Source organism: Haliaeetus albicilla, chromosome 16 (assembly GCF_947461875.1).
Source record: "Haliaeetus albicilla chromosome 16, bHalAlb1.1, whole genome shotgun sequence".
Taxonomy (NCBI): Eukaryota; Metazoa; Chordata; class Aves; order Accipitriformes; family Accipitridae; genus Haliaeetus; species Haliaeetus albicilla.
The window spans coordinates 22,675,064-22,696,961 of NC_091498.1; the positions used below are offsets into that span (position 1 = coordinate 22,675,064).

A 21,898-nucleotide genomic window follows, 5' to 3' on the forward strand; every position below is an offset into this window, starting at 1 on the left:
GTGCATCACCACCTTTTCACAAGGGCTTGATTAGTTTCTTTGTGATGTTTCCTCTTGATGGCTGCCCAAAATGAAATATCCAAACAGGATAACATAAGCTTGCTTCGAAGAATAAGAGCTCAAAGAGTCTAATCTTGGCTGGGAAGAAGCTTATGCTAGATCAAGCTTTCAATAATGATTGCAAACTAGCAAGCTTTGTTGAAACACTCCGTTAGCTGGGATTTCCTGAATAGGTAGAGAGGCAAATGGTCTTGAGATATGAAAGGAAATTAAATCTCTTGTGTCTGAGGGTCAGCCGGTTAGTCAGGATGCTGCTCCTGATGATGATACAGTCTCCAGACCCAGTGACTGTTCTGTAGAATTGTATGCTAGACTTTTAGCTATATCACTAGAGGTATGTACCAGTCCCCTACTAGGGAGGGAAATACTTCATCCATAGCACAGACAGACCCCTTTCAGTCTAAACACGTTTGATTCCTGGAAGTGGCATGGTTTGCCTTTGGTTTTGTTTCCAGTTTTCATTTTCTGCTGTGCAGATGATCCATATCGCCATCCATAAGGCCTTCCCATGGGGCTTGCGCCAGCCTTGAAGCAAACGTTTACCTGCTTCACTGAGAGAAGAACATGAGCCAGGATTTTGAGGGGTTGTTAAATCTGTTTGGTTCTCTTTCAAGAGCCAGCCTCTTTTCCTTTCTTTCCATGCTGTCTGAAGCTTCATACTCAGATGCAGACAATACAAAACAGGGAGGAGTGACCGATACACCACACGGGCGTGCTACCCATCAGAGGGGCCTCTACAGGCCAGAAGAAAGGGTTGACAAGAACCTTATGAAGTTCAGCAAAGCGAAATGCCAAGTCCTGCACCTGGAGAGGAAAAACCCCGTGACCCAGTACAGACTAGGGCTGACCAGCTACAAAACACCTTGGCAGAAAAGATGCTGGGGGTCCGTGAGCCAGCAGCAGAGGTGGGTTGGGTTTGGAGTAGTGTTGCCAGAGGCCGAGGGAAGCGATCCTTCCCGTTTACTGAGCGCTGGTGAGACACTGCTGTGTTCCTGCGTCTAGTTCTGACCTCCCCGGTGCAAGAGAAAGTTATTTTAGTTACCACTTCTTCTTGGTTTTGGAGCAACAGAGAAGTCCTTTGTTAAAGTAGCTGGAAGTAAAAGTTTTAAGTACTTCCCCTTTTAGGCAAGGAGAGATGGGATCTGAGGCCCCTCTTGAACTGGAAGTCTAAGCGCTCTATGAACAACACAAAATTCAGAATGTTGTCCTGTGGCTCCGTTACCTCTATGACAGTCCGGAAAACTCCTGTGAGGTGATGCCATATTATGACTCATTCTGTCTTTTCTCAGAGACATTACTGATGGACAGACTTGTTTTCGGTAGGGGAGTGCATGCGGACAGTCTATTGATCTATTGAGAAACTGCCTTTACATTAACTTCCTAGAGCTGAAAGATGTTCTTTGTGCGTGTGGAGTTCTTCTTAAGTTTATTGGAGACTCTTTTCCCCCATGCCAAAATGATTCATCTTGTAGCTTTGTGGCTGGTTTAAATTCATGGGCTGCTTCCCTCCAGCCCTGCTCCTTTTTCCCTAGGAAAGATGGGGAGCAGCTGTTGGAACAGTGAGTCGCTGGAGCAGCTGAAGGCTGTGCCTCTGCTTTCCACAGAGCAGGGGACGCTCGCGCCCTGTCGCGAGCGGCTGGGCAGCAGCCGCTGCTAATGAGAGGCGCAGGAGGCTGCTGGATCCCTGCCGCCCTGCGTGCGCGTCTGGTTAAGGACGAGCTTGAAACGTGAGCTACCGATGGCACTGAGAGCTTGGGTCGGGAAGAGTTCCAAAACTCGGATGTGGAGCCTAGGCTGCCAGGGGTTGGTGAACGTGCTGATGAGCGAGTGGTAAAGGGATGACCTCAACAAGCAAACCAGGGTAAAATCGCTTCTTTGCTCCAGAGGGTGCGGTGAGATGCATCTGCGTGCGAGAGGAAGCCGCAGGGCTTTTTATCTTCTGGGAGTACAGAGCGTTCTCGCAAATAATAGTAGGGAGTTCAAGGAACGCAAGTGTGCCATTAAAACAAAACAGGATCAATATATCGGGTAAATATGAAGTATTCTGACAGCTGCTCCCTAAGTACTGAAGGAAAAGGAAACCACCACTGCTTTAGTTCAAAGATGTTCCTTTGATTCCTACAGAGTATTTCATAATAAAGATTCTGATGTAGGAAGCGCTTGTTACCTGCAGCAGCCATGCCCGTGTGTGCCGGTATGCATCTTGAAGTCATCGTAGGGCTGCTTGCCGTCCTTGTGGTGCTGAGCAGAAATCTCCCACCGTTACTGCGTGTGTGCACATCTGGAGTATACATGCATTTACAACATCTCTCGAAGAAGTACAGATAGTGAAGATAAATAATCCTATTCTTGTGTTTTACTAGTTTGTACTGTGACAGTTAGTTTTGGAGATGGAATGCTGCTCTGAAGGGAAGCAGATGATTTCCTTTTTGTAGCTGTTTTTGGTTCAGTCATTACGCATAGGGTGAATGAGTACCTTTTCAATTACTTCTTAAGGAAACCACACCACAGTTTTCCTCTGTCATTGTGAAAGAGTGCTTTTAAGATATGAGACACAAAGTTATGAATTGTGTTACTTTTAGAATAAATATATATGTATGTTGGGGATAGTTGACTCTTGCCTAGGGGTAACTGAAACTGGTGGTGCTTGTGTAAAGAGGTCTTGACTCCCGGATGGGTGCTTGGCAGACGTAGTTGACCTACTTTAGCTCTGACCTTGATTTGCTCAGAGGTGTTTCTGTACTCGTGATCAGCTTTGCTGCATGATTAAGCTAGTCACGTGTCGCCTAACTTTTTTTTAAGGGATGAACAGTAAGATTTGTTTTTACTGTCTCATTAGCCTTGTTACAGGGGGTTGGAGAAAAATTGAATGCAAGGGAAGGGAGTCCTGAAGGAAATAGTCCCAAACAGGCTGTGGAGAGGCTCTGTCATGCAATACAATGACAAAATATCATTTGATTCTCATCTACAGGAGAATTTAACCAGGAAGTGGACTACATGGCATTTTTTCAAGTAGATCCTTGGAGTACTCTGGCCAACAGGCTGGGCATCATAAATGGAAGATTTGAACTTTGCTTTATATATATGGGTAACTTTTGTGTTCCATCTCGTAGAGGATTTTTTTGAGCCATTGAACAACTAGCAGCTGGAAGCTGAAAAGATAGTAATATATTCAATTTTTTCAGAATTTTAACAGAGCCTTGCAACAAAACATTTCTCTGAAGTGTTCACTGTTTATTATAGTGGGGCATGCTGATTTTTGCTCTGATCATCGGGTTGACATTTTCTTAACTTTAAACCTCATTTCAAGAGACATGCGTGATTCTTAACTCCTATAATGCTAAAATGTAGGACTGTGGTTGTTATAACTGGGTTGAGCATTTGGGACATGGTAGAGAAAAGGCTGACTTGAAAAGAAATTGAGAATTCTGTAATTCTTTTTTATGTAATTTTGTTCTGCTTTAGTGGTCAAGACACTTAAATAGCTGCTTTGAAGCTATCAAATATAGGCGCTTGGTTATAATTTAAAATAGCAGCTCAGTTGAATGGATACTTGATTTCAAGATTTTTTTTCTGTAAAACTGCTTTGAAATTTTTGTTTTGAGATGAACAACAAAGCAATTTTTTTTTTTTTGCATTAAAGCACACCAGTGACTTGTGCAGTGTTCTGATGATTAAGCTAAAGTGCTGACTGTTGCAGGCATTCTTAAAGGGAAAGGACTGTGTTAAACTTACAAACCCTTCTTTCCCCTTTTTTCTTTTTTAATTCCAGCTCATCCCAACCTTCTGTCTGAGGTCATCATAAGTGGTCCATGAAATTACATTAAGCAGTAAAATGTGAGCTCAGCAAGTATGCTCACATATAGAGGTGTTCAGGAACTTTTGAAAGTTAGTTGTCGCTTGGGCCAGAAGTTTTAGAAACTACTTCTTTATAGTACATGCATTATACAGTGCTTGGGTTTTATATTGGGTTCCAAGACTGAATCATGGATGCACAGTAACTGGACAGTGTAAAAAGGAGGCATTGTGAGTAGTTTGATGTGACAGTACTTTTAGCACTGGATTCATAGGGCTTAGCCACAGGCCACACTAAGTTTAGCTATAACTAACTTCTGCATGTCAACTGAGGTTGAAAATAATGGTTTTGGATCTGAACCAAGCACAGAGAAATGGTCAGTGACTGTGGTTTAACTGGTGGCTTGTAAATTAAGCTGCAGTAATCTCATAAACCACAGTAATATAATTGAGTTTATAGTTATTGGACTATTTAGAGTAAGAGACACAAAGCAGACAACTAGGAAAAGGCTGATACATGAAGAAAGTAAGGCCTGATCTACAAGTAACTCTATTGGTGTGAATGAAAGCCTTGTTAAATAAACTGTGGCTGTGGATTCAATGGCAATTTATAATTTGACTTAAATTTGTACTGATTTAGCTTTTGTCAGTGACCTTTTGGTGTCAGCTGGCCTCTTAATTTGCCTTTACCAGTATATACATCCACTCACAAATACCTGACTCCTTTTTTCATTTTTGAGAAAGGACCACAGAGAAGTTGTTGGGTGAGATGGATGATGAGCCCTCAGCAGCAGCTTGGAAGCTCTGCTTCTAGAACAATGATCCTCTGTTCAAAAATTGGTGGTATTAAGGCAGTGACTTGCCTGACCTTAGATTTAAGAACTGTGATCCTGACTGTTTTTACTGTAAAAAGACCAGCAATTTAGATAATTTAAAGTTCTGAAATAAATTCTGGATTTGCTCTTCTGGCAGAGCTGAAGAAAACAATACCATTGACTTTGGATTTTGTGAGGTTTCTGTTGGCTTATAACTCTTAACGTATCTGTAGACGTGATTCAGTAGAATCAGTTATAATGTGGTCATGTTGGCAGAATACTGGTTGTTTGACTTGTGAACTTCTGAGAGTGTCATGGGAGCTTGCTGATCTGTGTAATTGGGAAGTTCTGCTGTCATCACAGGTTGGAAAGGCAGTCAGGATGTTCACAGATGCGTTAACCAGAAAACAATGTATCCAGAAGACTTTCACGTTTTTCTGCAAGAGGCAGACTTAGAACCGTTTTTAAGTCTTGCATATTAAGTGTTGCTGAAAAACCTGTGACAGAAATCTGGAGGGGAAGGACATCCACCTGCAGACCAGCCACTAAGTTTACAGTGTAGTTGGGAGACACAGTTGAGGACTTGAGTTCTAGCATGGGATGTGGATTTTATTTAAAACTTGAAGCCTGCAGAATAGAACAATGTTTAAGACCCTTCTCTTTGAAAATGCCAGCTGCTGTTACAAGGGAAAATAAAATAGTAAGCCAAGCCCAAACTGTCTTGCTGCTATGGCCACCTTAAAAGTGAGGCAGCCAGGAGTGAAGGGGTAAGTCTGTCTCTTGCACTGTAACAGCAGTTGGACTCATTCTGGTAGCATCTGACAACAAATGGGTTCAGATCTGATCGTTGTTTGTAAGTGGAGGGGGTTTATGCAAAGATCAAAGAATGATAAGCAGAGCCCAAAAGGAGGAGATGCTGAAGAGATTCCTTCTGTTCCAAAGCTTGGTCCATTGGAGATGCACATCCCAACATCTAACTCTTTTGATGATGGACAAGGAAATTAAAAATCGATCCTTGAGGAGAAAACATCTAGTTGCTGTTGTAAACTGTGTCTAAAATGATTGTTCTTAACAAACTTGTTTTGAAAGTGTTTTTTAAGCTTGCTGGTTTTCTTCCCATTCAGGTTTTTGAAAGTACTTGACTAACAGAATATGAGGCATGGAAGAGTTTTAAGGTGATCAGCTGCTTCAGGCTGAGCATCATCATCTTTCCCCAGGTGGATCTAGGCTTCCAAGACAGGCTTTCAGGTAAAAACTCTTCTGTTTCACAGTTGATGTGATTTAGTAATGAATAAACTTTTCACAGGGTTTCTTCCAACAATGTAATTATTTGCAGTCTAGAGAATTAAAATTTGTATGTTTTGGATGAAAAAGCTAATTAGATTCGGTTTTGTACCTTTAACTAGTCGTCTTAGACCACCATTGGATTATTAGTTTTTTATTTGTGGGGTCTGCTGTGGTAGAGGTGTTTAACCTGGTTTTCTGGGGAAGCCTTCTGAATTCTGTTCCGTGAAATTCAGTGGATTTAGAACTCTCAGAGTTTATGAACTTTGATAATATGATCTTCAAATGGAGACACACACTAAAACTAGTGTTCCCAGTCAGCAAAAGACAGATAGAACTTATCCTTTATTTATGTGTTAGGTAGAAGCAGTTGGCTGGCCAGCTAAAATAGGAGTAAACCTCGTTTAGTTAAAGATCATGCTGATGAGTTTTTAAAAACAATTGTATTAAGTAATGTGTTTTGAGAATGGTCATGGTTTGGCTTTCGATATTCAATACACCAGTAAATGGAAGAGCAGAAATTGCCTATTATCTGTTTCACAGCAAAAGGAAATAATAGAATTGTGATTTTTGCAGTTTTTAAGAGTACTAAATTTAAGATTTGTTGTTTTGGTTAAAAATATGTAAGTTTCTGCTTCTATTAATGCAGTGGGTTTTTGTTGTATGGTTGGTTGGTTGTTTGTTTTTTTTTTTCCCCCTAATGTTAGACAATCCAATGGCAGACCAAAGGATGGACATATCTTCTACAATTAGTGACTTTATGTCACCAGACCCTGCTGACTTGATCTCCAGTTCCCTTAGCACTTCAGGAATGGATTGTAATAGGAAAAGAAAGGGAAGCTCCACCGATTATCAGTAAGTTGGATTTCTCTTGATTTTAACACTGTTAAAAAGAGGCTGTAACATAATAATACAGTGGGGGAGACAACAGAAATATTTATAGCAGTTTTTAAATAACCTTTTCTTGACAACCTGTCATAAAGGTTTTAATAAAGAAAAAAGCTACTAGGTACTAACAGGAAAGTTCATGATTTAATAATAAAAATAAAGCCTTCATCTTGGGGCAGCTAGAATTGAGGGCTATCAGATGGGGTAAGGCTGAGGAAAGAAACCTTTGGCTGGTGAAGGGGGGAAAAACTAATACTGATGAAATGTACAGTGTGAAGGTTTATTATACTGACCATTTACGTAGGAAATAGAATGTCTGACTAGCAGGAGGGAAGATAATAAATTCATTAAAAAGCAGAAGCAAAACTGGGACTAGTTCCTCTTCTTCACCTATTTTTTGCCTTTTTAGTCACTTCCTATCATTTCAGTGCCAACCTTTGCCTGATGAAGCTATTTTGGTCTCCCAGTTGAATATAAATCTGAATAGTGTCTGGTTTGAGGCAGTAGATCTGCCTTCTCTTTAATCAACTGATTTAGTCTTGTATTGGTCCTCGACTGTAGGCTGTTATTCCTGACAAAATAAAAACTTGGTTTCTTTTGAATCAGTGGTAGAATGTGGTTTTGTTTCAAGAAAGCTGCTTCTCTTTAAGGGAAGCTTGCTAATAACAGTGCTCAGAAGCATCGTCCAAGCCATAGCTTCTCTCTTGGGGCAGGTATTTGAAATAGAAAGAAATCACACCAGCTCTGCTTTAGAAGAGTGAAGGTTGTAATAAAGTTTGCCAAATTTCCAAACGTATAATGTCTTCTGTAGTAGGTACACCAAGACACCAAGACCAACCTACTTACTCTAAGTCACTGTGCAAACCTTGTATGTATTGCAACTTTACAAATTCTAGCTGAGGGCAACTTGTGAATGGGTCCCATCTGTTATTAATATAGCTACACAGTCCATTTTTATGTAACTTAGTACAAATTTTATCATTGTTGGCCTTTGGATTGTTGGCAGCTCTCTTTACAGGGAGGGGTAGAATTTTTAATCCATGCTGAACAAGACAATTAAGAATTAGGTTCCCTGTGCATAGGACTTCTTTTTAGGAGAACTTATGCGCAAAACTTCAAGTACTGTTTAAAGGCCACAAACATACTGCATACGTACCTTCTCTAATATGCATTTAGTCTTCCTGAAAAGTACATGACTCCCTCTGGTTGAATTGACTACTACAAAATTCAGTGAACAGCCTCAATCTCACAAACTTCCTCTTCTCTAGAAAGGATTTCTCCATCTTTATTCTTCTGGGTAGGAAGCATTGCTCAAGTCCTCTTTTCCAAAAGACAGCTTGCTCTTGTAAGTTATAATTCTGCCCTTTAGGTTGTGTGTGCATTTTTTAAATATGTGAAAACACTGTTTCCTTGAATCCTAAGTAAAATAAGTTTACAACAGCTGTCATCATACCACAGTTCATCTTGTGTGGCAAAGGAAATGGTGGCTAATAAATATTCCTATTACTTTAAAATAGAACTTAAGGTAGACTTCCTTGATCCCTCCTTCTATACGTACGTATGGTAAATGTTCAGAAATGCTATTGTTCAGCTTTTGCTGCCTGTTAACAATTTATTTTTTTACATAAATTGTCCGAGTGTCAAGTTTCATGCTTCATTTACCAGTGAAGTCAGGGAATAGGGAAGGCAGAACCTGACTGTTTAGCGTGGTTCTTCGTTCACCTCTGAAGTACAAGCAAGCATATTGATCGGCTGTGCTTTCAGCTCTCCACACCAGCTTCTTTTCAATTCTTCTTCCTGCCGCTCCCTGAAAATTACTGTCCAACTTATTGCTGTCACGTCAGCAAAGGTTGTCTGTTCTCCGCTACTGTTTTAGTCAAATGCTGGAATCCAAGACTTCGTGCACAGGTCTATAAACAGTTAATCTCTTTTCTTGAGAGAAGTGTTTTCAATTGAAATAATATATGATAAGAAAACAAACTATACTGAAGCATTTGTAACTTACCTTGTACCTCTCTTAGATTTTGCTTTCTGGGTTTTTCTAAGGCTAAAATAAATTTTGTCACAACAAGCATCCTGTAGGTAAAAGTGGCATCACAAGAGGAAAACTGATGCCTCATTTCTGTTTCTAAGTCCTGTTCTAGACCTGTATGCTCGCTCTTTGTGAGCATCAGAAGTGCTTTGAGCCATTGACTAGGACAGTAACTCAAATGTGCAAATTGAGAGATGAAGAAAACCTTTAGCATTATTCAAACTTCTTCTAATATCTAATCACAAAGATAATTGATTTAAAAGTGCAATGAATACTATATGAAAGTCTACTATGTTTATTTTTAAGAAGGCTAATGTCCAATGTTGAACAGGAATAACTAGTATGTTAATGGCTACTATGAGAACATTTTTCGTAAGACTTTTATAAAACAGCCTCTTAACAGGTTAAAGCTCAGTGGTATTTCAGATCACTTTACAGTCTTGAAGTGACACCAGCAGTTAGCTTGCATATAGAAATTCTGTTTAATTTCCTTATGATAAAGTCTATACAAAGTTCAGAATTAGGACTTTAATACTGACTAAAAGAAAATGTTCATCTGTCCTGCTGGGCAGAATAAAAAACTGAGAAACTTGGGATTTTTTTTATTATTATTTTTTATTTTATTTCTGGCCTTAGAGTCCTCCGAAATCCCATTTATCTAACTACGAGGGCAACGCACATATAGCACAGATCTTTCATTTCTGAAGACAAAACAGTATCTCAGTGATTTGCATAATATAATTTAGGTTAGTTGTTTTACTAGTGTTTCCCATTAAGTGTAATGAACTACGCTATCTTTTCTTAAAAAGCAGAATTATTCTTTCAGAAAGTAGATTAATTTGAACAAGCTTGTTTCCTTAGAATATGTTCACTGCTATTGTCTTTTCATTATGCTTTTCATTTCAAATAGGATGTAAAATAGCTTGAGAATGTCAAGAGAAAATGTAAGACATTATTCTTATTTCCTATATGTGGTGTACTTCTATTTTTCTTTCTTTTCAGGCTCGATGGCTTTCCTTTTGAGTAAGTATAAATATTTTAATAATTGGTTTCACTTGAAAAAGATGCCCTGTGTTTTTCCTTGTCTTTCCCTCCCATTTACTTAAAAATTTGCAGGGAAAAATTAAACTAGAATAAGTCAGACTTACGAGTGTCCATTCAAGCACAGTTGTACAGAGATAGATATATAGATATATAAAGATCTCTCTCTCTCTCTCTCTCTCTCCATTCTTTTCCTGATTCTTTTGTCTAACAGTGCTATAGTCTTAGGCATTCAACTTTTTTTACCAGATACAGCTATGAAAACTTATGCTTTCCTCTCCTTATTTCTATACATATGGTTACAATATCAAAATGTAGTAAGGAGGGTCCTTTTTATTCTTCACGCCTCCTTCCTTCCTTTTTTTTTTTTCATGTTGAGACAAAAGCAAGCCATGTATCTACACTGAAAGTTGTACGAATTTGAAATGTGCCTGGTTACTTTCATACAGTCTTTCATTCTGTGTGTGCATTTGGCCCTCTCCAATAGTTCTTTGATCTAGATTATTACCATCTCCTACCCCAAAGTCAACTACCGTAAGGTGAACTGAAGTGTAGAACACACAGGCATCTGCATAAAGTAAATCAGGGCAGTTTGTGAATTTTATGTGAGGCACTTGGATAACTGCCTCTGGTTGAAATTTTAACTATAGTAAATGCAAGTTAGTAGCCCTATTTCTGATGAAGGCGTGAAAAATATCTGCTTTGATATGTTCTTACCCCCCCCCCCCCCCCCCCCAGTTAACTGAAAAACATTTTTATGACAGATGATATCTTTGAACTGCAGCATGTTTTACTGTCAAACACATCAAACTGTGCCATATTGTTAGCTCCAAAGGAGAGACAACTAATTTAAGAAAACGTTTTAATATTACAAAAACCACACAACTTCTTTAGTCCTTCCAGCTTCTCAGTTTTATATTCTTATTTTTGTTTTTATGATTTAAAGATGACAGGAATACTTTATTCTAATTTTATGATAGTTTGATAACAATTTTGCTAATCCTGCTTTATTTGTGATATATTGCTTTTATTCTGTTTCTGCAGGGAAGGTATGGATACAGATAAAGATGACCAACATGGAAGGTACTACTGATACAGTCACTAAGATGATAGTTCCACAGTACCGACATAGGATCCTGTGTGTAGATACCTGTTTTTGGTGTTACTGTGGTCATGTGTCCCAAATTGTTTCTTTGCTAGGACAAAGGATTAAGATTGTTGAAATAAGTAAAACAGACAAACAAAAAACCCCAACACTTTGAGCCACAGTATTATAAATAATGATCTTTTCTGAAGAAAGGTTAAATAAATATTCAGATTTTTAAAATCTGATTTTAATAAGGGTCACTAGGTATATAAGATGCATTAAAAGAATTGGGTTTAGTGTTTTTAACACTAACTTTGTGATATCATTTTTCAACAGATTGGAGTATACAGACCAACAAGGCAGAATAAAAAATGCAAGGTAATACTCTAAACAAGTATCTTGAAAAGAATTCTATCTTGCATTTTGCCATATGAAATATTTGCATGTGTTTCTTATCCGGAAAGTAATTTTTTTCTAGCTTTGACCTTCTCTTATTTTTCCATATCTTTGCACTCTTAATACTTTTCATGTATAAACTGCATATAGTTTTGTGAAAATACTAATTCGGTAGGTAAGTTGGTTTTAGTCACTTCATTAACACTGAAATTGAAGTCTGTATGCTTCTGATGTTACGTTCTTCATCTTGTTTCTTTCAAAATCAATTGTAAAAGTGTTAATAGTGACTCTTTAATACGGGAAACTACAAACCAAATTAAATTATTTAGTGTTTATCATAATTTTTCCTGATTAAGAATAGTTTAGTTCAGAGATATCTCAAATACTTCAAGTGGAAAGCTGTAGGATGAGCAGAAAACATATTGCCACAACAGAAGGTAGTTTTAAATACTTAGTACATTCATTACTATACTGATTACAAATTCTTAATTGAATGCTTTAGTCAACATTTTTATACACTGAAATTTGCTTATGTGACCTTTATGATTCCAGTTATAGTTCAGTGTACATGCCAAGAACAAAACTGGTGTACAGCAGTAGAAATCTCTAGATAGTTTTGTACTGTTTAGTGGATAGTTTCAGAACTGAGGATTCAGTGTACTGTATGGCCAACGTTACATGTGTTTTCTGGTAAATTAGAACTGTGTGCTGCAGCCTTGCCTATTGCTTGTAACTGTTGCTCACCCAGATAACAAAAAATGTCTGAAGAATTCTGTATGCGGATGTCCTTTTCCTGAGGATAAGAGGCTAACTTAATTATGAGGAGGAGGTTATTTTTGTGATACTGGATTTGAGGATTTTTAAATATGATTTATTTTCTCATGCTTTTCTGTTCTTCCTCACCACCTTACTTTTTTAGGGAGGCTCATAGCCAAATTGAAAAAAGGCGTAGAGATAAAATGAACAGTTTTATAGATGAACTGGCATCTTTGGTACCAACGTGCAACGCTATGTCTCGAAAGCTAGATAAACTCACTGTATTGAGAATGGCTGTCCAGCATATGAAAACATTACGTGGTGAGTTGATTGGGGGTGAAGGGGCGGGGTGGGAGGACAGGACTGAAGGAGGATGGCTAAATGGAATTTCCCTAAAGCCATACTTTCTCTCCCTTTCTTGTCCTTTTGCCAAAAATGAATAAGTTAATACATTTTAGGAGGATTTTCTTCCCTTTTCTTAGCATTTGATGCTGTGTGTTCATTTATAGCTTGCTGGTTCATGATCCAGTATCCTGATCCACCTGGGAAATCTGTGGATGAGAAAAGAATAATTTTCCATGATCTGACCTGATTGATCACCATCTCTAGATGCAACAAAAGCAAGGCAGCTGAGGCAGGTGGGGTGAGGGAACAAAGGGCTTAAGTGGCAGTGCACAGCTGAACCTTGTATAGCACTGAGCAGTGCTCTTAAGCAGGAAATGTGCAAAACTTGTTGGATAGAGAGGTTAAATTTTTAGGTGTAAGTAATATTCCTACAGGACTTCTGAGGTTTTGTGTTCATACCTTTAGGTCTGTGTGAAAGAATGGAGAGTACTATGAAAATTCAGTTTTAGTTTCTGTTATAAGCACCTGAAGGGGAACATGTGGGTTTGGAAGAGTCGGCGTTGTTGCAAATTTCTGTATGTCCTAAAGCTTCATACAAGAGTGAATCAGTGCTTTGGTACCATTGGTGATGATGGTGAAAGCTTAAGCCTCCAAGAATACGCCCCTGAGAAAAGATAGAGATGCAGCTAATTTAAGTCACTGTTCTAGTTTCTAGGAGACCTGGTGTCTTCCAATCGTATTTATCCTAGTATTTTTGAAAGGTTTAACTTTTTCTGCCGCTGTCATTTGATTGGGTTAATACGTCATAGCACTTCAGTGGTTACTAATTTGATTCTCTTTTGTCTTTATGAAGGGAATAAAATGAGAAGAACTACTCTTTAATAAATAGCTGCCTCATTGCTTATTTTGGGCTTTTGGCATTGTGAGATGGTATCATTGTAATGCTGTTTTTTGTCAGAGGCATGGAATGAGAGAACTGATTTGTAAGTTCTTAAGTGACAATCCGTTTACATGACCTTGTCATGTTTTACTAAGTTATAAAGAGAAGAAATAGTTTGAAGGCTCTTCTTCTTTAATCTCTTATTTTTCATTGCTAATTCTGAGACTAGACCATAAATCAAGGACAACATTTGGGTTAAAAAAATATGTCAGAGAACACTATATCTCAGAAGGCATTTTATTTGCATTACTACATAATGCAATATTTGTGTTTTAGTAAAAAAGCTTAATCCTTTTTTAAGTTAATACCAACAGAGCTCATGTTGATAGTAAAACAAAACCAAAAAGCAACTTTCATTTTAAAGAACACCTGCAATGAATAACAGTATAAGAAGCAGCCGAAAGAAAATTGCTCATTTAAGTCTGTATTGTTAAGTTTGTGATATGGGGATAGATCGTTTGTTTGTTTTCTTTAGGTGCTACAAATCCATACACAGAAGCAAACTATAAGCCTGCTTTTCTATCAGATGATGAATTAAAACATCTTATTCTCAGGGTACGTTTCAACTTTTAATTAAAGAGATCTTAATGGCTGTGAATATAACTCTCCTAAAGCGAAACACCAGTATTTTCCTGCCTTGTATGTCAGCTTTTAAGAATGTTTTTTATTATGGAGGATAATGAAGAAATCTGCAAGACTACTGTGTAAAGTCAGTGGGTTTGAATGGTGACTAGCATCTCTTGATTTAAGCAGGAAGATTTGAGAGGGACATCTGAGGAAACTCTGATATTTTGATGGTAACCATCAGAAACTTCAATTATTTCATGGCATGAACCAAAATTACATAAATTGTTTTCTTGCAGACTTTATGCCATGGGCTACCTTGATGTGATTTTCAGCGTACAGTGATATAATGAACACCTTTTTTTGAGGTCACTGATGTAACATGACTTAGTAGATTTGTCTGCTTGCTGTATGGCACTTTTATAGTGTGGAGAGTATATATTTGTTAATAGTTAAGCTCTTCTAGTAGCTTGTGTAATTTGTGAAGCGCTGCAGTGTCCACATGCAGCATATGCAGAATTTAATTTCTGCAGCATTGTGACTCTTAAGGGTATAAAATTAGGGCCTAATCCTGCATGCTTGTATGTGACTGAAAGAGAGTACTATTGAAATGGGAATTACTTGCCTACAGGCACATAAATTAATATCCAGGTTATGTTTGGCTTCTAAAAGAGGAACTATGGAATAAATATGGTTAAAATAATATTTTAATTTGAAGGCCTTATTAAACATAATCATAATATTATTGGAGAAGACCTGGATTCTTTCCTCCTGTAAAAGTGATTTTACATTCTGGGCATGGTGCCCAGGATGATGCCAAAAATGTTTGCAGATGCAAAAAAAACCTTTATTGTAATTTTATATCTTGCCTGTTGACTCAGTTATCTCCAAATGTTAAGACAGCTCTCCTAATGTAGAAATTCTACTGTATAGAACATGTTTTTAAAGGTTATAATGATGCAATGAGGATGTATAACTTAGTAATTTACTTCCCCCCCCCCTAATTAGGCAGCAGATGGATTTCTTTTTGTTGTGGGCTGTGACAGAGGGAAGATACTGTTTGTTTCAGAATCTGTCTTCAAGATCCTCAACTACAGTCAGGTATCCTTCTCCATTTTAAGTAATGTTAGGCCTTAAAAGATTTGAAAGCTTTTTTTTATGATTATGCATTTATATGGAGGGCTATTTACCTGAATAGTCTGTCTTGAAAGCTGAGATTTGTTGTAAAGAGCGAGCTTTTCTCTGCCATGTCATTAGAGAAGATTGTTCTTCCATTCAAACTAAAGAGGAAAGGAACTAAATTTACTTCACTGATGCATTCTGATCAGGGATTTACCCTCAGGCTTGCAAAAGCATTATCTAATAGGGAATATAAGCAAATATTGAAAAAACATTCTGTGGTTCTTCCAATCGCATCACATGAATTTTTGACTAAGTTTTCTTTCTGTCTATTCTGGGTTTGCTAGCATACTTACTGATGGAAACTGGGAAGCAATTATACCAAAGCCAGGTTTTTAATATATGCTTAATGTGAGGCTTAACTTGCACCATATATTGTGTAAATAATATTCTTCATTCTTTCTGTCATCTGCCCTCCCTAGCAAATTTAAAAACTGTGTTAGCTTCAAAAGTTTTCCTCAGCCAGCCTTTAGTTAGGTATATTATATACTAAATACCTACTCATCATGTAAATATTGAAAAAGAACATTTGCAATTATGATTTTTTTTCCTTCAAATGTATAGCATATGAAGTGAGACTGAAGAGAAACCACACTATCTGTTGGTGGTGGATTAAGCATGCTATTTCTGCAAAACTCTTACTAAACATAATGAAATTACTATGTAATCTAGCCATAACTTAAATATACAGAGAAAACATACCTTCCATTAAATCCTGGATCTCAGGTCTTTGATGTTCCTTGGCTAGACCTATATGTAAAAGGATTGTTTATAATGCATGCTAAAATTGAGAAAATATCCTGAACAATTATTTTAATTTTTGACTGAATATTCAATCTCTACAGAATGATTTGATTGGTCAAAGTTTATTTGATTACCTTCATCCTAAAGACATTGCCAAAGTGAAAGAGCAGCTCTCTTCTTCTGACACTGCGCCACGAGAAAGGCTTATAGATGCAAAAAGTAAGTATTACCACCTGTTGAAAAACAGTGTCATGTAGCCAGATTCACCGTTTCTGAATATTTGCCTGATGTCAGAAGTGTGTGTGTGGGGGGTGCTGTTTGGATTGTGTCATGCCAAGGAAGTTTTAGCTTAGACAGAAAAAAAAAAAAGTAAGTATGAAAGAGATATCTGAATGTGGAAGCTAGTAGGTTGGGCATGCGCTGCAGTATAGACACGTTAGTTTAACTGGCTTGACCTGTGAGGTATCCTCTCTTTTCCAGGCATCAAAGGTTTAATTTTTCCCATTAAAACATATGAAGCATTTGTTCTAATCCGTAATTCTCAATGGTCAGAATACACTCAGTATTATTTTGGTAATCCTTAGCCATCAGTCATGATAGAGGATTCTTTTATTCATTTATTTATTACTTATTGCCACTTCCATCAGTGACCTAACCTTTCTCTTATAAGGTTTTTAACCTGGTCCTTGGAATCATTTCCTACTATGTCTCTTAGCTCTATTCCACCCTGGTATTTTAAAGTAGTTCTGTATCTCTACTGCTTTTGAGGTGAGTGGGTGTTAAATTCACTCTCATAACAGGAGTCTGCTTTGCTTAAGTAGAAGGTGGTATCTTACAACTGCAGATTTCCAGGTCATTAAGTCTCGTGCTTGTCAGGAACAGCAATCTCTAGGATCTCATCTCAGAGAAGCCACCAGCTCAACTTCAGAAACTGAAGCTGAGAGAGATCATTCCAGGGCAGTGAGCCTACAGGCTCCAGCTGGATCAACTGAAGTTTTTCTGGCTCCTGGTTTTGTCTGGCTGTCAAGCATGTATATCCAGTGCTAGCTCCTTTTTTTGTATGCCTCTGACAAAGTTAGGGCAAAAATAAATACTATGAATTACAGTCTTCCATCTGCTATGATAGACTGATTGGTAGAATTTCAACAACTCATATTCTTAAAGAGTACTAGTATGTTTGTATGTATTTATTTTTACGTTGGCATGAGTGACTCAGGCACAGCTTGTACTCTCACCACTGAACAGCGGTTTAGAGTGCATGTGATGCAGGACAGTCTGACCTCCTTGAGGTGACCTCACTGTATTCTAATTTTAAGGGAGGCACAGTTTATGCTAAAACATTGGCATTGTTGTTTTCCTCCTTACGTTGAAAGCCTACAGGGCCCTAGAACTTTTTGTACATGTTTATAGCTGTTCATTTATACATATCGCCATGCAGAAAATGGTTGAAGTGGATAGCAAGCTGTGGAAAAGTTGCTATGTGATTTAAATCCTCCACCAGCTCTTGGAGCACGGTCCCCTGGAGCTCCAGCTGCATCATTGGTGTTGCTGATACCTGTACTCCTGATGCATGCCAGGCATCTTCCTGGAGCTTTGTTTGTACCAGCACTCTGCTGTTGGCTCCCAGAGTTGATGTGTGTTTTGGTACTGTGTTTCTCCAGTTACTTTCCACAGGAAAGAATCTAAATCTCCTGCAAGAATATGATAAAGGTCAGGACTTATTGTTAGGGCATGTTCATACGCACTTATTTCTGTGAGGCTAGAGAGACTTCTTACACCTACTGGAGGTCTTGGGGATTTGCAGTCCCTGTGTAGGTCACTGCTACCTTTTTTCCTCCTTCCATCAGAACAACGAAAAAATCTGATGTCTAGAAACACACCAGCTGAGATGGACCCGGAATGGCACTGGGCCTCTTCTGCTCTATACGTGCCTTTGTGCTCTCTGGGTGGGTGTTGTGATAGAAAAGGCTTGCAGTCTGAAGGGTCATGGGCCTATTGAGTGACAATGTATGAAGTACTGCTCTTCTTATGGGTAAATAATCTCTCTCTCTTTTTAATCAGTTGATTAATGTTCAAAGAAATCACAACGTTTATTGCAAAACTTGTGTGGATTTGTACAATCTTTTGCTAATTTTTGCATTTAGAGCCCTGTGTTCTCAAGCTTGTGTCAATGTTTTCATGCTAGAAAGTGTAATCAGAAATTCTAATGTTGATATGGTCAGTTGAGTCCTGCACATATTCACTTACGTGAAAATCTCCAAAACAGGACTTCTGCTTCTGAAGAAGGATATAAAAGGACTTCAGTGCAAGTCCCAGGAAAGGTGAAACACAGTACAGTTGGGTTGTATGATACAATCATTTCTGTGGTTAACTTTTTACCTGACAAAGGTGGCTTCCTCACTTCCTCTGTTTGCTACAGCTGGACTCCCAGTTAAAACTGATATAACACCTGGGCCATCACGACTATGTTCTGGAGCAAGACGGTCCTTTTTTTGTAGGATGAAGTGCAATAGACCTTCAGTGAAAGTAGAAGATAAGGATTTTCCTTCAACCTGTTCAAAGAAGAAAGGTAACAATTACGCATTTTATTACCAAATGTAATGGCTGTCAGGCTTTTTTTTTTAATGTTTATTTGCAGTAGCTAAATTTTCTGTATTTATTGAACATTGTCCATGTTTCTTATTAAGATAATGAACTATGTCTAGGTCTGTTACGTCATACTTCCTCCTCCCCAACCCTGCCCCAGTAGCTCTTACACACTGTATTAGCATATAAAGCCAAATTCTCCTCTCTGCTTTCTTGAAATTTTTGCAGGCAGTTTGTGCTGCCAGTTCTGGTGTGGTTATTGCATCTTCTTCAGACATTGATCATACCACATTCAGTCTTGACCTAGCCAATATCTCCAACGAAGGGGAGCTGTTACCCATTCTATTTCTGTGCTCCATATTTGACAAGTGATATTTGGGTGGATATCCAACTTAAAAAATGAGTTTACTCTGAGTTCATATGTGGTTTTGGTACATTCTGAGTACTGGAAACAGCATTTCTACACAAGAAGTATTTGGTCATAACATTACTGAAGTTGGTAATATGTTTTTCCTCTGCAGAGTATTATTCTAGACATGTTGGAATATATATTTAGTCCAAATTTGAAAGTTTCTTGTTTGAGTACTTTAATACCAAATGTGTTGTGCAAAGTGTCAACTGGAGAACAGAAGGCAATTTCAGCATTTTGTCTCTGGATGTGACAGCTGCCCCCCGAGTACTTCCTGCTAGGTTTAGGCACAGCTTCGACCTTGGATCATGCTTTAGTGCTCATCTCTGAGGAAACTCCAGTTTGTGGAGTTAGGCATAAGCCTTTTATTCTTTGGGTCTATGAAAGTCTTCTTCCTTGCAGTTTTAAGGCCTGCTCAGTGCTGAGGAATACGAGTTCTCCTTTCGGATACTGACTGCGTTACTTGTTGTTGTGAATCTTCGTCCTCACTCCTATGTACAGCTATCCCCTGTACACCCCAAAGAGTGTGTATTCTGCCAGCCAAATTGTTCCTGGTTTTTGTAGGAGCCTCATGTTAAGTTGAAAAGGGCGTTTATTTATTAATGCACTAATTTCTTCAAACAGTCCTTTAGATTATTTGTATCCTTTGCTGAAATAATAAAATGTGATGCAATTTCTACTTAAAGATTATTAAAAGCGACCTTGGTCTGAACTATGTGCTGTTTCAGTATAAACAATGGTTTTGCAGAGATAAATTGTTTATTGAATTATCTCAGATTAACTGCATTGAAGCAGGAGTACTGAAAAATCTGTTAGTGAACAGTATCCCAAATTTCCTGGATAAGAGAGGAGATGCATTATTAGCAGAACCGAGATGAAGTTCTCCAAAGCAGTATCCATGACCTAACTGCTTCTTTGGTTTTTGTTGTGTTTGTTTGTTGTTTTTTTTTTTTTTTTCTTCTTACAGCAGACCGCAAAAGCTTTTGCACTATTCATAGTACAGGATATTTAAAAAGCTGGCCGCCAACAAAAATGGGACTAGATGAAGATAATGAACCAGATAACGAGGGTTGTAATTTAAGCTGTCTTGTTGCAATTGGACGGCTGCATCCTCATGTGGTACCACAGCCAGTCAACGGTGAGATCAGGGTGAAACCTACAGAATATGTTTCTCGGCATGCAATAGATGGGAAATTTGTTTTTGTAGATCAGAGGTAAGAATGCTTGTAATAACTTCCACAATAAGTCACTGCTCAACACTGCTTTACTGACAGTTATACGTAAAGCAGTGTAAATACTGTTGAAAAAAGAAATGACTGTTCTTTACAGCTTTTTACTAAATCCTGACTGCAAGTTATTTCAGTTTTTGAGACCGAGCTCAAAGCTATTGCTGTGTATTTATGCAGTATTACTGATTAAATTAAAAAAAACCAAAACCCTCAAAAAATATCACTTACTAGACAGAATAATCTAGGGATGATTTCTACCCATTTGTTAAGGGGATGTATGTATGTAATCCTCAGAAGAATGTGCTGTCCTATTTTGAAAATGGACTTTGTAATTATTATCTCTTTGTTTGAAAACTTTTGCAAACACTACATAGTTAAGTTATTGCACAGGCTGCATTAGGCTTTGATAGCATATACATTTATTTAACTATATACTTGAACACATGCTGCTGAATTAATACTTCTCTATGTGATCTTTTGTATTTATAAGAAAGCAAGCTTTTCATAAGCTTTACCTCTTGGAAAAGGTTTGAGAACTTGTACCACTGCGGTATCTTCTTTCAAACATCAAATTTATTATCTGAAAGGCTAATACTTACATTTTTCAAAAGAAACTGCTTGAATTTTCTTGAGTAGCGGGGAGACATGACCTGGGTCTTCCTTCAAAATAACTGGCATCATCAAGGGAAAAAAGGTGGTTGAAGGATGTTAATGGAGAGCTGCTTTGGTTCCCTTCCTTGTCAAGGTGGATTGAGACTGTCCAGATGAGGCTCTTTCAGGTTGCCTGGGGTTGAGGCTCAGTTGCTTACAATGTAGAAAAGCCCAGGGTCTGAACTCTGACAGAATCTGTCTGCTGGAATTTTTCAGGGGTGTGTCTGGTGTGTCAGCTGATTTTTAGTGGACTTTGAGAGGAAATAGAGCTGATAGTCTTGAGAGGAAGTACAGTAAGAAGAATTTTTTGTTTGTTTGTTTTTTAATGTTGTCTATCTGTTTGGGCTGGTGGGGTTTTGGGGGTTTGCGGTTTTTGTTTGGGTTGTTTGGGTTTTTTTGTTTTTAATCTGATGGAAGGATTTTTGAAATACCAGCTCTTCGGCAGCAGTGCTTAGAGCTGATGATCGCTCTGGGAACTATGAGAGCATTTGTAGCCTTTCTGTTGCTCTAAGTGTGCCATTCTGTAATGCCAAAGTATGGTAGTTGATAAATGAGTTCTATTTTCAAAAGATCAGACTTATTCCTGATGGATAATTTTGAAGTATTTCTAAAATAATAAGACTCAGAAAATGTTGACCCATTGGATTTAAACACATGTGCTGTTATTTAATTGTTTTCCAGCTGTTGTTTACAGTCCTTGGAATGTGTATACTACTTCAAAGGACTCTTTGAAAGGGAGGTTTGGTGGTGGTTTGTGTTTTGGGTTTGTTTTTTTGTTTGTTTTTTGTTTGTTTTTGTTTGGTTTTTTTTGTTTTGTTGTTTTGGGGTTTTGTTTGTTTTGGTTTTTGTTTTTGTTTGGTGTTTTTTTTTTAAGAAGGCCTCCTCCGTAGGCTTAAACTTGGCCTCCTGTGATCTGTGCTTCCACTAGAGAATATTTAGGCACCTGTAAAAGTTGAAAACTATTAATTTATTTCTATGTTGGGGTTTTTTGTTCATACAGACTTGCACTGTTCCTTTGTCATTTGTCCAAGGGAATCCAGGAAAGAAACACTTAAACTCTCTGTGACCCTAACGTTTTGTCCTTATGGATCGCATGG

At 38.0% G+C, this 21,898-nt stretch overlaps 1 protein-coding gene across 8 annotated transcripts in view; it reads left to right on the forward strand.

Moving 5' to 3' along the window:
* BMAL1 (basic helix-loop-helix ARNT like 1) overlaps positions 1-21,898 on the forward strand; it is a 53,167-nt gene that overhangs the window by 20,431 nt on the left and 10,838 nt on the right. For 4 of the 8 annotated variants that reach the window (XM_069803920.1, XM_069803919.1, XM_069803916.1 and 1 more), the window contains 11 exons: positions 5,795-5,918; positions 6,662-6,809; positions 9,877-9,897; positions 10,960-10,998; positions 11,339-11,380; positions 12,318-12,475; positions 13,915-13,994; positions 15,012-15,104; positions 16,028-16,145; positions 18,346-18,495; positions 19,889-20,135. In XM_069803920.1, the coding sequence (XP_069660021.1) occupies positions 6,670-6,809; positions 9,877-9,897; positions 10,960-10,998; positions 11,339-11,380; positions 12,318-12,475; positions 13,915-13,994; positions 15,012-15,104; positions 16,028-16,145; positions 18,346-18,495; positions 19,889-20,135 (1,088 nt within the window). In that variant the 5' untranslated portion in view covers positions 5,795-5,918; positions 6,662-6,669. Of the gene's footprint in view, positions 1-2,963; positions 3,073-5,794; positions 5,919-6,656; positions 6,810-8,126; positions 8,188-9,876; positions 9,898-10,959; positions 10,999-11,338; positions 11,381-12,317; positions 12,476-13,914; positions 13,995-15,011; positions 15,105-16,027; positions 16,146-18,345; positions 18,496-19,888; positions 20,136-21,898 lie in introns of those variants that run through there. The other 4 variants (XM_069803921.1, XM_069803923.1, XM_069803922.1 and 1 more) reach the window with 4 other exon arrangements.